The following is a 13,099-nucleotide window of genomic DNA, read 5'->3' as shown; positions in this document are numbered from 1 at the left end:
GCTTAGCACTCGTGTTCGGGAAAGACCAGGAATATTTTATGTGAAGTGTCTATTCAAAATGCAGTGAATTTTAGTAATGTAAGTCCTATCTGGATTAGACAGTGTATGCAGGCGTTAGGGCTACTCTGGCTTGCCTGCATGAGAAGGCACAGAAAGGCTGATGCCTGTGGTTGTATTTCGTAATGCAAGTAACTTCTCGGATTACTCAACAAGAAGTAAATGAAGACAAGGTAGCACTGTATAAAATGATTATCAAAAGTTTCAGCAATCGTTAATAAATTTCAGCCGGCTTTTCCAAAGGTTCTAGTTTCTGGACAAAGTTTCAAAACTTCTGCCTTGCTGTTTAAAGTTTAGTGGATAACAAGCAACAAAAAAACCTGAGCTGACTGAGGAGCTGTAATGATAACTGAAACTGTGGGGCTTTCAGATATCTTAGTAGTAGTCATCAATGGGAACTTTGTCAATATTTCTGCCTAAGTTTTTCTTTTCTAAATGTCATCTGATTCATGTAATGTGGCTACGAACACATGTTATTTGGAGAATGTTTTCTTGATTTGTTACTAAGTTTCATCTTTTTGTACACAGGAGATTAAATGTTCGAGTGAATATTGAGCTACTGTCACTTTCTAATCCTGTTCATAAAAAGGTTTGTGGATTAGTTATATTTGTGTCATTCATTAGGTATTATCTGAATTTCATTGTATAAGAGGGCAGATAGGAAAAGGAAAAGCAAAACAGGATTTTAGTGTGTTTGTCACTTGACTTTATTTTATTTTTGATTTAATTTCTTGAGTAATTTAGTTGGTTTGGTATGGTGGTTTTTCCCCAGCCTTTTTAGCCCTCTCTTTTAGTTTGGCTGTTCATGGAAATTGCAAATTAAAAGTATTTGGAGACCCTCAGAGGAACCTGTGTTAAAGCTTAAGAGCAGTCTCGCTTTAAATATACTCAACACTTATTTAAGAGTGTAGAGCAGCAATTGTCTTTGCACAGTCCTCATCTTAACTAGCAAAAATGATAACTTGTATGTGGATGTAACATTTTGCTTTTTATTGAGAAGTATGGTAGTCTTTGAATGTTTGGAATTCATCCAGTGGGGTTAGGAAGGAAGTAATGTACTAAATTTGCAGTAAAAAAATCTTCTTTCTCAGGAAAAATAGCAATGAGATTACTACTGGAGGTTATAAGATCTTTTTTGTTGTATGTATAATTTGTCACTTAAACTGTACATCCACCTAACATGATGTTAAGATTGGTCATTAGTTGGTTATAGTGTTACTGAGTAAATATTTGTTTGTAAAGGAGTACAGCACTTTTTTGTAAGATTCCGCTAACTGTGACAATGGTAATATTAAGTGTGAAGAAGCGGTTCAGTTAAGAACTGTGTACCGAGTTGCAGCCTGTGTCAGCATGAGCCTGGAACTCCAGTTGGGCACATCAGTGAGTGATCAGTCTAAAAAGATAACTTCAAATGCTTGGATCGGTTAATGGGACATCAAACCAAGGAGGCATTCTTATCCTACTCAGCAACCCACCCTAGTTGATTTGGCGTGGCATTGATTTTAACATAAGCTAGCTGCGCATGTAAATCCCTGAGTTTGTTTATACATCTCCAGCTGAGAGTTTTGTTACTATTACTGGTACCTGAATTACTGAAACTTGTTTCAGTTCTGTATATGTACATGTGCTATGGTCACACTTCAGTTATGTTGGAAGAGCTGTCAGGTTTCTACTTCTTTTCTTTCCTCTGTTAGGGAATATTATATTCTTCACACAGGTTTGAGCCTTGTTACAGAGAACAGGTGCCTGGGCCTAACAGTATGTTTTGCATAACCCCAGCCTTGTAATGAAAGACTAACATTTACAGAGAAGGCAGTTTTTCCAAAACACTGTGTAGACCTCCAGTGAACAAATGAGTTTATTTTTAAAAGCTAAGCAGCATAGTGCTACAATTTTCCTTATGAACTTACTGGACTTTAGCTGTATCCATTTTATGTTTGCTTTGCGAAGCTCTGTATTCAAATATATAAACTCTTCAGAAGGTGATTTCTTAAACTTTTAGGAGCAGTATGCTCTGAAAAACTTCCAGTTATGGGAATGACGTGTTTGAGATCCATTACAATAGACTGCTAGTGCTATGCTTTTATTTCACAATGGGGAAAAGTAGCAAATAGTTTTCTTTCTGTAAAATGATGAAGATACATTGAATTTTGAAACCTTTGCTGCTCAAATTTGAAGGTGTTTACTTGTTTTATTTTTGTGAGAAGTAGTTTCCCTGTTTTTCCCACTGTAATATTTGAAGTTGTGTTAAACATTAATGTTTTCCACCTTCTGAATTAGTTGCCACAATTCTATCTTATTTTTGGTTAAACAGTAAAAACACTAAATACTGTTTGCAATACTGGTTTACAATATTTAAACAGTGCTACAGGGTGGTTTATAGTATTTTAAATCATATTTAAATGTCTTTTCAGGATTTGGCTGTTCGATTGACTGATGATACTGATCCTTTTTTCCTTTATAACCTTGTCATATCTGAGGAAGACTTTCAAAAGTAAGTGAAATTATAATGTCTTGTCTGTGAAACATTCTTAAATGGCAAAAAAAGAACGAAGGAATATTTTTAGCTTAGAATGGTCAATCTTAGAATTTAGGTTTTGGCATTTTTCACTTGTGGAGTTTTGTCAGTATTTTGGTAGTATTGTTCTCTTTGACCAGTTGGTGAAACAGTCAAGTACAGGAAAGTGATGGGCTCAAGATTATACAGATAAGTGACAGAATCCTGATGTTAAGTTCCCTGCATAGCTACAGTGCCACAGTTTATATTACTTGCCTCTTCTGTTTATCGTAACTACTTCTTACAGACTATTGTCTGCATGTGAACTATTTCAAGAAATATTTGCAAGAGGAAAGTCTGTTTGTGTGGACATGGATTCACAGACCTGAGCCTTTGTCTTATGGGTTTCTTGCATACTAATTGTACTGTTGGGTCTCATTTTACTTTACTTGCTCAGAATTTGGTCATCACATTTGGGCACCAGGCATAAACAGTTGAGTTTTCTGCTTTGTTGTTTGGAGGTTTTGGTTTTGGGTTTTTTGTTGGTGTTTTGATGGGTTTTGTTTTGTTTTTTTTTTGAAAAGAAATCTGATCAGTGTATGGATCAAAAGGCAAAAGTAAAATAGTATTTGTAAAACAGATGTGCAGAAGTGTTCAGTTATACAAGGTATGGCTTATTCAACACATTGTTGAATGTCTGTTTCTGTCTTTGAGTTTACTGCATCTATGGTGAAGGTGCGCAGTTAAATAAACAAGTAGGCAAATAAAGTCTTGATAATGGTTGAGTCTCCCCTCGTTATTTTTTGCTTCTTCCATGTGCCCCTATCCAATAACCTTACCATTCTGTGCTGTAAGGAAGACGTCTACTCAGAGGAGCACATTTGTTCTGCCACGATAACTTCTTTTTTTCTCAGTGCAGTCCATTTGCAAGAACTCTTGAAATCAAAAATGTTCTCTGGTGATTTATTATCCAAGACGTGATCACATTTTTTCTATGTTCAGGATTGAAAATAACATGCTAGCGAACTTTAATGACATGATCAGAATTAGCTCTTTCTACTAGTATAAACAAAATATAGGAAATAAATTACACTTCTATATATTGTTAATAATTTTTTTTTCCAATCTGTTTATATAGTTTAAAATCCCAACAAGGTCTCTTGGTAGACTTCTCTGCTTTCCCACAAAAATTTATAGATCTGCTTCAGCAGTGCATTCAGGAACAGAACAAAGATATCCCAAGGTAGGTAATAAGTGAGTGCCGCATTACTCTGTGTGTGTGTTGAGGTCTTAAAATACTTGTCAGCCATTCAGACTGAGAAGAGTCAGTAGAACAAGAATAATTTAACCTTCCCCTGGACGCATCAGGATATCAGTCAGTGGATATTACTGTCAAAACCGTCAGGAGGACGGAGCAGTGGAATTCATGTCTACTAATAGTCTCCCCATCTTAGTTGAAGCTGACAAGCTTCACAAGCTAGCAGATATACAAGGATGCAGCACTGGTCCTTTTCTTTTTTTTTCTTTTTTTTTTTAAAAAAAAAAAAAAAACTATTTAATGCTAGAGAGCTGATCTGAATTTGATGGACTGAGGTGTAAATCATTTTAATGTGTAGATGAGGCATTTAGGGACATGGTTTAGTAGACATGGTGGTGTTGAGTTGATGGTTGGACTCAATCTTAGAGGTCTTTTCCAACCTTAATGATTCTATGATTCTATGATTCTGTTTCACAGGAGAAGGCAAAGTTATAAGGCATTCTGACACGGATTTTTTTTCTTTCATTCAGTGTTCAGATATTAATGTGAGGGGGGAGACCTGAAGTCCACCCTTCCCTGTAGTGGTCTTTTCATATGTTATTTTTGTTTGTGCGGGTACTGATGAAAGCCCTGTCCAGAGTACCTAGCTCCACCCCGGTAGTCAGGCCATTTCCTGAAGTATGTATGTGGGCTATGAATTTTACTAGGTTATAGGATACCTAAAAGTCAGGAGTCTGTTTTCCTTTTGAATTTGGTTACAAAGGCCTTACTTGGTTTTGGACTCCTAAGTCTAAGAAGGGCTTCTGAAAATTTTACAAATAAATAAACTGATTAGTTTTGTACATTTCTTCTTATAAGATGCAAACATTTAGGTTATATTTGTAGCATTAACTACAACATAGGCATTGAATTTCATAGTTCTTTTTCAAATGAAAACTGGGCAGCCTTTTATGCACATATAAAAATGTATTTTATTTGAAAACAGCTTGTAGGATCTACAGGTAGTTTCAGGAAAAGGAATATGCTAAACATTTGCTTATTTTTTATTTTCCCTAGGTTTTTGCTGCAGTTAGTTTCTTCAGCATCTGTTCTAGATCACACACCTGTCTCTTTAAATATAGTGGAGACCAACCCTTTTAAACACCTTACCCATCTCTCGCTAAAATTCCTACCGGGAAATGATGCAGAAATAAAGAAGTTTTTAGCCAGCTGTTTGAAGTGCCTTAAGGTAAAATGAAGGCTTGTCATAGCTGCAACTAGGCCTTGATATTGTGTGTACTTAAGCATTTTTTCAGTCTTAATACTTCAAAAGTATGTACCAAATTGTATGCTCTGGTTTATTTTTTATTTTAGCTCATATATGTCATTGCATGCAGTTATTTGGGTGCATTTTATAAAACTAAATTGTTACTGTCACTCTACCAATGAAAATATTACATGTATATTCAACCAAGTACTATAATTTGTACTGGCAGAAAATCAGGTGTTTTGCACATGCAGTGCACGTAGTATGCAGCTGTTGAATGCTTCTGAATGCTTCAGTGTCTCATGCTTCATAGCCTCATGCTGATTGCCAGATCAACTGCAAAAGTAAAACACAGTAAACTTTCAGGTTCTTTGTTCTGCAGTTGGGTTTAGGAAAGTGTATATAATTCTAAGGCTTTACAGAATTCAAAGGGCTAGTAGCTATAAATAGCAAATTAAATTTGTAATGTTGATGCAGTTGGTACCATGCTAGGTTTTATTTAATGAGAAATTATGGTCTCATGGTTTGACTGTTGTCTGTTTCAGTTTCATAGCCTGGGATTTGTGTCTCTCCTACTGAGCTGTCATGTTTATAGCCACCTAATAACCCATTTAAAAAATACAAATTGACAGTGTTTCAGTTGATTTGTTGTTCATGCAACTCCTTTGTAAACAAGTCTTTATGATAAGATACTATTTCCTTACAGATCTTGGTAAGAATTTAATTCAGGGTTTTTACCTTGTGAGCCTTTTCTTTTAAATCTATTAATTATATCTTATTCAAGATGAAGTTTATTTAATAAGATGGTTTTTCGATAAATGTAATGGGCGTGTTGTTGCTTAGGCAGGGTATACTGGTAAAATGGATGCTAAATACTACTGGTATTTTGGGAGCTAAGGATTTGACTTGGTGTCAATTTGTTTATAGGAAGATAAAATGATGTTGGAAGAAAAGCTTAGAAAAACTGAAGAGGATCTTACGAGACAACTGAGCTACGCTCAACAGGTAATGTAAATTTTTAACTTTCCTGTTGTAAGTTGCACTTTTTTTTAATCTGTGGAAAATGTACCTTCTTGTGGGCTGGTTGCTTAGCCACTACCTAGCCAAGATTATTGATTTGGGAGTGAGTGAAAAGAAGAAAAGTAGTCTACTGTAGCTTTTCTTAGGAATGAGTAAAGCGTGCAATTGAAGAATAAAATTTAGTTCTTAAAGTACTAAAACAAAATTTTATTTTGTAGAGAGTTCTGTATGTGTATGCACGCACAAATTATATAGTAAATATATCCTAGTGTGAAGATAAATATACTCTACATATTCTGTGAATGGTTGGATATCCTTGTATTTGGAAAAATTGTGAAGCCATGATAAATAAATCAGGAGTCTTGGACTTTATGTTACTCTACTACTTTTAGATTTTTGCAGTCAGCCCAGTAATGACTTCACATTTGTGTTTAAAGAGGATGACTTGGGTCAAATTCTAGAATTTTACAAATCAAAAAGAGGAAAAGATGCTGCTGAAGAACTCCCCTCCCCCGCCCGCCCCCTCCCCCCGCCCCCACCCCCCCCGGCTAGAGCACTTTGTGTTATAAGGGTAGGGAACAATAGCAGACTGTTTTTTCACTCTTAAATAGTGGTTGGAAGAAAATACAATTGGAAACAAAGATTATTTTATCCACAGTGTCAGAAAGGTACTCTCTAGCTTCTCAGTGCCTTACTTTCCTGTTTACAGAATGAACAGATATTTTGGCATCTGGTGCTGAAATTTAGACTTTTCTTAATAACTCCATGTCCTTTTTAAGAAGTAACGGTAAAGAATCATTCAGTATTAACTGAAATGCTTAAATTTTTAAAACTCTACATGCTTTGTCAAACAGAGCTTGTCAGAGAAGAGCCGAGAACTCGACAAACTGAAAAATGAATGGACATCATACACTACAGCTCTAACAAACAAACACACACAGGAGCTGACAAATGAAAAGGAAAGAGCTCTCCAGGTATGACAACAGAAAAGAATTAACAATATTCTTATATGTGAATAGTTTCATGGCTTAATTTTCAGATTCATTGAATAACTACTTAGTTTCTTTGCTTCTCATAGGCACAAGCTCAGTACCAGCAACAGTATGAACAACAGAAAAAGGAATTAGAAAATTTGCATCAGAAAAGTATTCAACAGTTGCAGAACAGACTCTCGGAACTTGAGGTCATCAATAAAGATCTGACAGAAAGGAGATACAAAGGAGACTCCACAGTCAGAGAACTGAAAGCAAAGCTTTCTGGAATAGAAGATGTATGGCTTCTTAATTTCCATAATCAAACTTAGTATTTTTAGAGCATTAACGCTGCCTGCATATGCATGTAATAGAAAATATAGCATATTAAGTTTGTTCAGCTCCTCTTCATTCCACATTATGCTTACTATTTAGATACATCTGTTTAAATTACTATTCCAGGTTTTCTTAAAAAAAAAATAAAATAAAATTCCTTCCCAACATTCTAGGAATGTCAAAGAGCAAAGCAGGAGGTGCTGTCACTGCGTCGCGAGAACACTACTCTGGATGCAGAATGTCATGAAAAAGAGAAACTCATTAATCAGCTACAGACACGGGTTGCTGTTCTGGAGCAAGAGATCAAAGATAAAGATCAGCTAGTTATTAGAACAAAAGAAGTATTAGATGCGACACAAGAACAAAAGGTTCCTTCAAGTTTCAAAATAATTTTCTCTAAAGCTCTGTAGAACCTTCTTAATTGCAGTCTCTATAGATTAGCAGCCTACCAGTTTTTATGAATACAGCAAGTAAGCTTTCAAATGTAGTTAAAGATTCTAAATTATGGCATCAAAAGCATACTGGATTCAGTTTTACAACGGGTCACTACTGTTTTAATATTGTGGTACTGGAGTAAAGTTAGTGGTACTTTTTGTAAACAGAAAAATGAATGAATTGTGATCCCATGTAATTTGACTGAAAAGCAAGGACTGAATTTCTTGTAAGGATTAGTTCTCAAAGAAGGTTCTACTTGAAATCATAAGCGATGTCTATCACATATCTTTATTATAATATTTTTAATATTTTTAAAGGTGGTACTGGAAGAGAGTACAGAGAAAAAACAAAGTCATATTGAAAAACTAGAGACAACAATTAAGTCGCTGTCAGCTGAACTTCTTAAGGTTTGTTTGAACATGCCATTATCCATATGAAATGTCTTCCTTATTTTAGGTGTTTGTTTATTTTGAGAATTTTTTTTTTAATAGGCTAACGAAATTATCAAGAAGTTACAAGGAGATTTGAAAACTCTAATGAGTAAATTAAAATTGAAAAATACAGTAACAATTCAACAGGAAAAACTGTTGGCAGAAAAAGAAGAGAGACTTCAAAAAGAACAGAGAGAATTGCAGGAGACGGGACAATCTCTTCGAATGAAGGAGCAGGAGGTATTGTGATAGGTTAATCCTCTGTCCTGTAAATGCTATTGTATGTAGTGTGTTGGTTTTTGTATTCTTTAACTTACTTATTTACAGCAATAAGGTCTTAAATCTTTTCATGGAATAGAATGTGCTCTTTTACTTAGTTAACATGTGTAATCTGCTTTTCATTTTTTTCATATTAAACTGATTTGTAACAGCCACTGTCCATATGGAAGAAAACTAAAATTGTATTAAGAGTACAAAGCAATATAATGGATGAATCGACATGCTTTAGAGGGCATATTCATGTGAAAGTTGGTGAAGGAGACAAGACCAGGAACAGTGAACTTTTTCTTCCATTAAGTATATTCCCCTGCTTAGAGTCCTTGCATTATTTAATCATAGAAAAATTAAGGTTGGAAAAGTTTCTAGCTGTCATCTTGACGAAACCCTAGCTAAAAGTAGGCCTTATTGCGTTTGTAAAAGACTGAGTTCAAACTTCTCAAAATAATTTTAGAACTACTTCATAGATCCTTTTTATTTATTTGTGTTATATTTTTTCTTCAGTTTGTGTTAGTAGTAGCTCCTGATGGTGTTATAATTATTATGGGAATGTTGCAGGTTTGCAAACTACAAGAACAGCTAGAAACTACAATACAAAAACTGGAAGAAAGTAAGCAGTTACTGAAAACCAACGAAAATGGTAGGTTTATACAATTTTATTTCTCCCTCTGTAAAAATGGCATAGTGAACTAGCTACTCCTGAAAATTAATGGAAGCAACTATATTGCTTTACCTGTGTTTTTTTTTTTTTAATAAAGAGCTGTGATTATTGTTGTTTATGGAAAATAAGCTTCTGTCTGTAGTGGGTGTGCAACAACCTAGAGCTGGAAGTAGAGAAGACTTCCTTTGCAGTTGGCGCTTGTGGTTGCTTGGGGTAGTGTGCCTGTGGGGGGCTAACTCTAGAGGAAGGAACAGGATGGCATGTAGGGGTGGAGGAAGCTTGAACAAAAAGGCTTTTCATGAGACTAGGACTTCTAGTGATGCTTGAGCTTAACGAGGAAAAATAGCCCACCAAGCTGTCCCTTTTTTGAGGAAGGGCTACTTGCTGTTTTAAACAGCTTGTAAGAAGTAGGAAGTGAGCTTGACCTTTTTCTTCCTCTCTTCAGTAATCACATGGTTAAACAAACAGCTGAATGAAATTCAGATGGCAAAGAAGCTAGAGACTTCTGCCAGTACACATGGTGGTGTTAGGACTGCCATTTCACCTCATGGCATGGTAAGATACAAGTATAAATAACATGGTTATCATGTAGTTGTTATTTCCTGGAATGTATGCCCTTAAAAGGGAAAAAAAAAGTGCTTTCATCTTCTTTGGGCCCTATAGTTTTGGGTGGGTGTGGGGTTGTTTTGTTTTGTGTATATATTTTTTTTTTTTTTTTAAATTACATAATACCTTCTTGGGTGCTACTTGATGCCCTGGCCTTCTAAGTGAGAATTTTCTAAGCTCTCATTTATTAAAATACACAAAACAATGCAAAATTAGCTTGGAAAAGATGAAGTGCAGAGCGAAAAAAAAAAGAAGGCATTTTTGTGTTGTGAGGTTAACTTACTAATTATCTTCGTGTAGGTTGAAAAAGAAAGTGTACTATTTGAATACTCTTATTAGTGATATTTAGAAACATGAAAATAAGGGGTAAGAAACATAACCTACTATCTTTGTTAAATACCATAGCTTATTGGTTCTTACTTTTTATTGTCCCCGTGTGTACAGATGTCTGTTGTCACCTAGCAATTGATGAGCTGCTTATTAAGTAGTGGAAGGGCATATTCATGCAAAGAGGTCTTGATTTATAGCTAGATACATATAATATATCAATCAATTACAGGGCGTGTTAGCTTATTATGAGCTTATAATTATTAGCTAAGAGTGCTCAGCTCGTCTAACTTTTAAAAAGTTACAAGTTTTCTTTAGGAATGTGAATCTTGGAAAGGTGATGTTTTCGTCCCATCAGGAACTCAAATGAGCCTTAGCTTTGTAATTGTGGTTAGTTGTTAATTTTGGAATTTTGAATCTCTACAAACAATTACTTCAAGAGTTGTTTTTCTCCTTTATGGATGTGTTCTATTTCTCCCACAGCCTGACCGACCATCCTTTCCCAGCTCAGGAATCAATCATCCCTTTTCTCCTGTGTATGCCTTCCAGAACTTTCCGGAACCAGCACACAACAAACATGTCAATTCACATTGTCCAGTACCAAAGGCAGGCACTTTGACTTTTCTGTTTGGTTAAGAATGTGCAGCATAAAATATCAAAGCTTAATGTTTTGAATATTTCTCAAAATGCGTAAATATTTACTGTATATCCTAGTACCCTTAAACTCCCTGTCTTGAACATTATCACTATTAGTAATACCTAATGCTTGTTTTTAGGCTGCTTATTCTTGCATGCTTTGTGGCACAGAAGTGCTATGCAAAGTATAGAAACATTAATCCCTGAGAAGTTCACTCTCTGAGTACACTTACTGGTGGACCGTCATGTCTCGAGTAGCTCTCTTTAACCTGCAACTCTTATGTTTCTGCAGATTCAGTTTAACACACAGCTTTCTAAAACAAATCGATGTTCAGATGTTCAGACAGTGAGTGCAACTAGTCATCCAGCAAATAAGGAGAAGTAAGTGTCTTCTATTGCATTTTTAGTGTTGTTTTGTGGTGGTTTTTTTAATTATTATTTTTATAGGGCTGTGTCTTCTATGTGTGTCTTAAACTCAGCAAAACATTTCCAGTACCAAGTTAGTTCTGTGATCTGCCTTTCTCCATCAACATGTTAATGAATTTTAAGTTGTGTCAGCATGGTTTGTAGGTAACAAATGACGAGCCATGCTTTCAGGAGTGGGTCCCAAGGAACTGTCCCTCCTGGTGACAGATCTAAGGCTATCAAGTGATGGGTCAGTCAAAAAATTAGTTCTAGACTGTTCTTAACCTACTCAGTGATGGTTTGTCTTTAAATGACAAAGTTCATAGGAACGCAGTAGTTCCACTTCAAGGTTAAGATTTTTCTCAATGAGTCTGTATCCATGCTTGTTAATGCACTGCTAACCGACTACATTTGTTTTAAATTTTAATAAGCCTTTTTATTTCTAGTGGTGATAATTTAGGGCTGGAATCAAAGTATTTCAAGAAAAAAGATGACAGCATTCCTTTACAAGGGCTTAGTCAAAATACACTTAACTCAGGTATGTATGGAAATAGTTAAAACAAGACCTTATCTGAAATGTACTTAAAGGTTATTAATAGTTATAGTTCTATGAACAGTATCTTGTTTCTGCTATTCTACAGAGCATCTGAAACCGTACTTACCAACAAAAGCCCAACCGTCACCAAAAGCTGCAGTAACACCAGCCTCAGCTTATTTTCCTGGATAGTAGACAGGGCTCTTAAAGTAAGAGTCCTCTTTCAACCATTTGGGGGATTTGTGGATGTCCTGTAATAATGTATTAGTAAAGTATCAGTGTGAACTGACATAATTTTATAAGTCTGAATCTGTTTTCTTTGAGAAACTTGACTGACTTCGATGACTTTTCAGGATACTTGAGCCTAAAGAAAAGATAAAGCTTTAAGCAGTCTCAGCCTTAGTGGGAACAACACTGTAGTGAAGTCACTGGGGCTGTGCAGCATTTTCTCTTAGTATATCGGAGACCCTGTAGTCTTCCTAAAAACCCGCTTAAGTGCACTGACCTTTTTGTTATAGGAGTTGACAAGACTGGCTCTGTAACAGATGAAATGTACACGCCAGCATTCCCTGAGAGAATGCTTCTCTATGAATACTTGACTCCTTTCAGAGAAAGGATGATGCAAATAGAAAGTGCTGGAGAACAGGGTGATGCTGTCAATTGTAATAATGGTCAAGCTCGTAAGTTAGCATGACTGCCTCACTAATCCTCCCTTACAGTTTTAATTTTAAAAACTTGCTTAATTTTGGAACCAGCTTATTTGAATTGCATATAGACTTACAAATATATTTAATATTAAAGATGCTAAATTATTTTACTGAAGGTATAACTTATAATTTAAAATTCTCACTCTTGGTTACCCTAACTTTCTTCTAGTCAGTGTTACATTCCAGAGACCACCATGCATAAAACATTATAAGGTGAAGTAGCTGAACAGTTAACTATTGAAACTATCACATCATCTAAAAGCTACTTTATTTTTACCAATCATACTTTACAGCTGTAAGACTGTACAGAAATTTAGGACACTCTAACACTCAAGTTTAGGTGGACTGAGTCTATTCAGCTTGTTCTACTACCTGGGTTCAAATGCTAGAATCATGCAACAACTTCATTCTCTGCCATCTTTTATTTGGTGTCCCAATAAAGAACTGGCATGCAAGTATTTGTAACATACAAAATATACTTTTTTAATGCCTATTTACATACTTTTGTTGTTAAAGATATTTTGTACCTTTTACCTGAGTTATTTAAGTGCATCCAGAGGATTGTATATTTAAGTGGTTTGTTTTGCAGTGCAAAATGTGTATATTTGTTTATAAATCAGCACCATGTTAATGGATATTCACGTGTTTGGCATGTGTAAGTTTCAATGGAAATATTAAATGTGTTTTATCAAAAA

The 13,099-nt window shown here is 35.3% G+C and overlaps 1 protein-coding gene across 5 annotated transcripts in view; it reads left to right on the top strand.

Moving 5' to 3' along the window:
* SASS6 (SAS-6 centriolar assembly protein) overlaps positions 1-13,099 on the top strand; it is a 13,655-nt gene extending 556 nt beyond the window's left edge. Inside the window, exons 2-17 of one of the 5 annotated variants that reach the window (XM_075156400.1) lie at positions 586-646; positions 2,472-2,551; positions 3,693-3,797; positions 4,869-5,040; positions 5,986-6,063; positions 6,933-7,052; positions 7,157-7,348; positions 7,559-7,753; positions 8,138-8,227; positions 8,330-8,491; positions 9,086-9,167; positions 9,634-9,743; positions 10,605-10,727; positions 11,050-11,138; positions 11,609-11,700; positions 11,780-13,099. In XM_075156400.1, the coding sequence (XP_075012501.1) occupies positions 586-646; positions 2,472-2,551; positions 3,693-3,797; positions 4,869-5,040; positions 5,986-6,063; positions 6,933-7,052; positions 7,157-7,348; positions 7,559-7,753; positions 8,138-8,227; positions 8,330-8,491; positions 9,086-9,167; positions 9,634-9,743; positions 10,605-10,727; positions 11,050-11,138; positions 11,609-11,700; positions 11,780-11,889 (1,861 nt within the window). In that variant the 3' untranslated portion in view covers positions 11,890-13,099. Of the gene's footprint in view, positions 1-585; positions 647-2,471; positions 2,552-3,692; positions 3,798-4,868; positions 5,041-5,985; positions 6,064-6,932; positions 7,053-7,156; positions 7,349-7,558; positions 7,754-8,137; positions 8,228-8,311; positions 8,492-9,085; positions 9,168-9,633; positions 9,744-10,604; positions 10,728-11,049; positions 11,139-11,608; positions 11,701-11,779 lie in introns of all 5 variants that reach the window. The other 4 variants (XM_075156402.1, XM_075156399.1, XM_075156401.1 and 1 more) reach the window with 4 other exon arrangements.

This window comes from Calonectris borealis, chromosome 8 (assembly GCF_964195595.1).
Source record: "Calonectris borealis chromosome 8, bCalBor7.hap1.2, whole genome shotgun sequence".
Classification (NCBI taxonomy): domain Eukaryota; kingdom Metazoa; phylum Chordata; class Aves; order Procellariiformes; family Procellariidae; genus Calonectris; species Calonectris borealis.
This window is presented reverse-complemented; position numbering and strand designations above follow the sequence as displayed.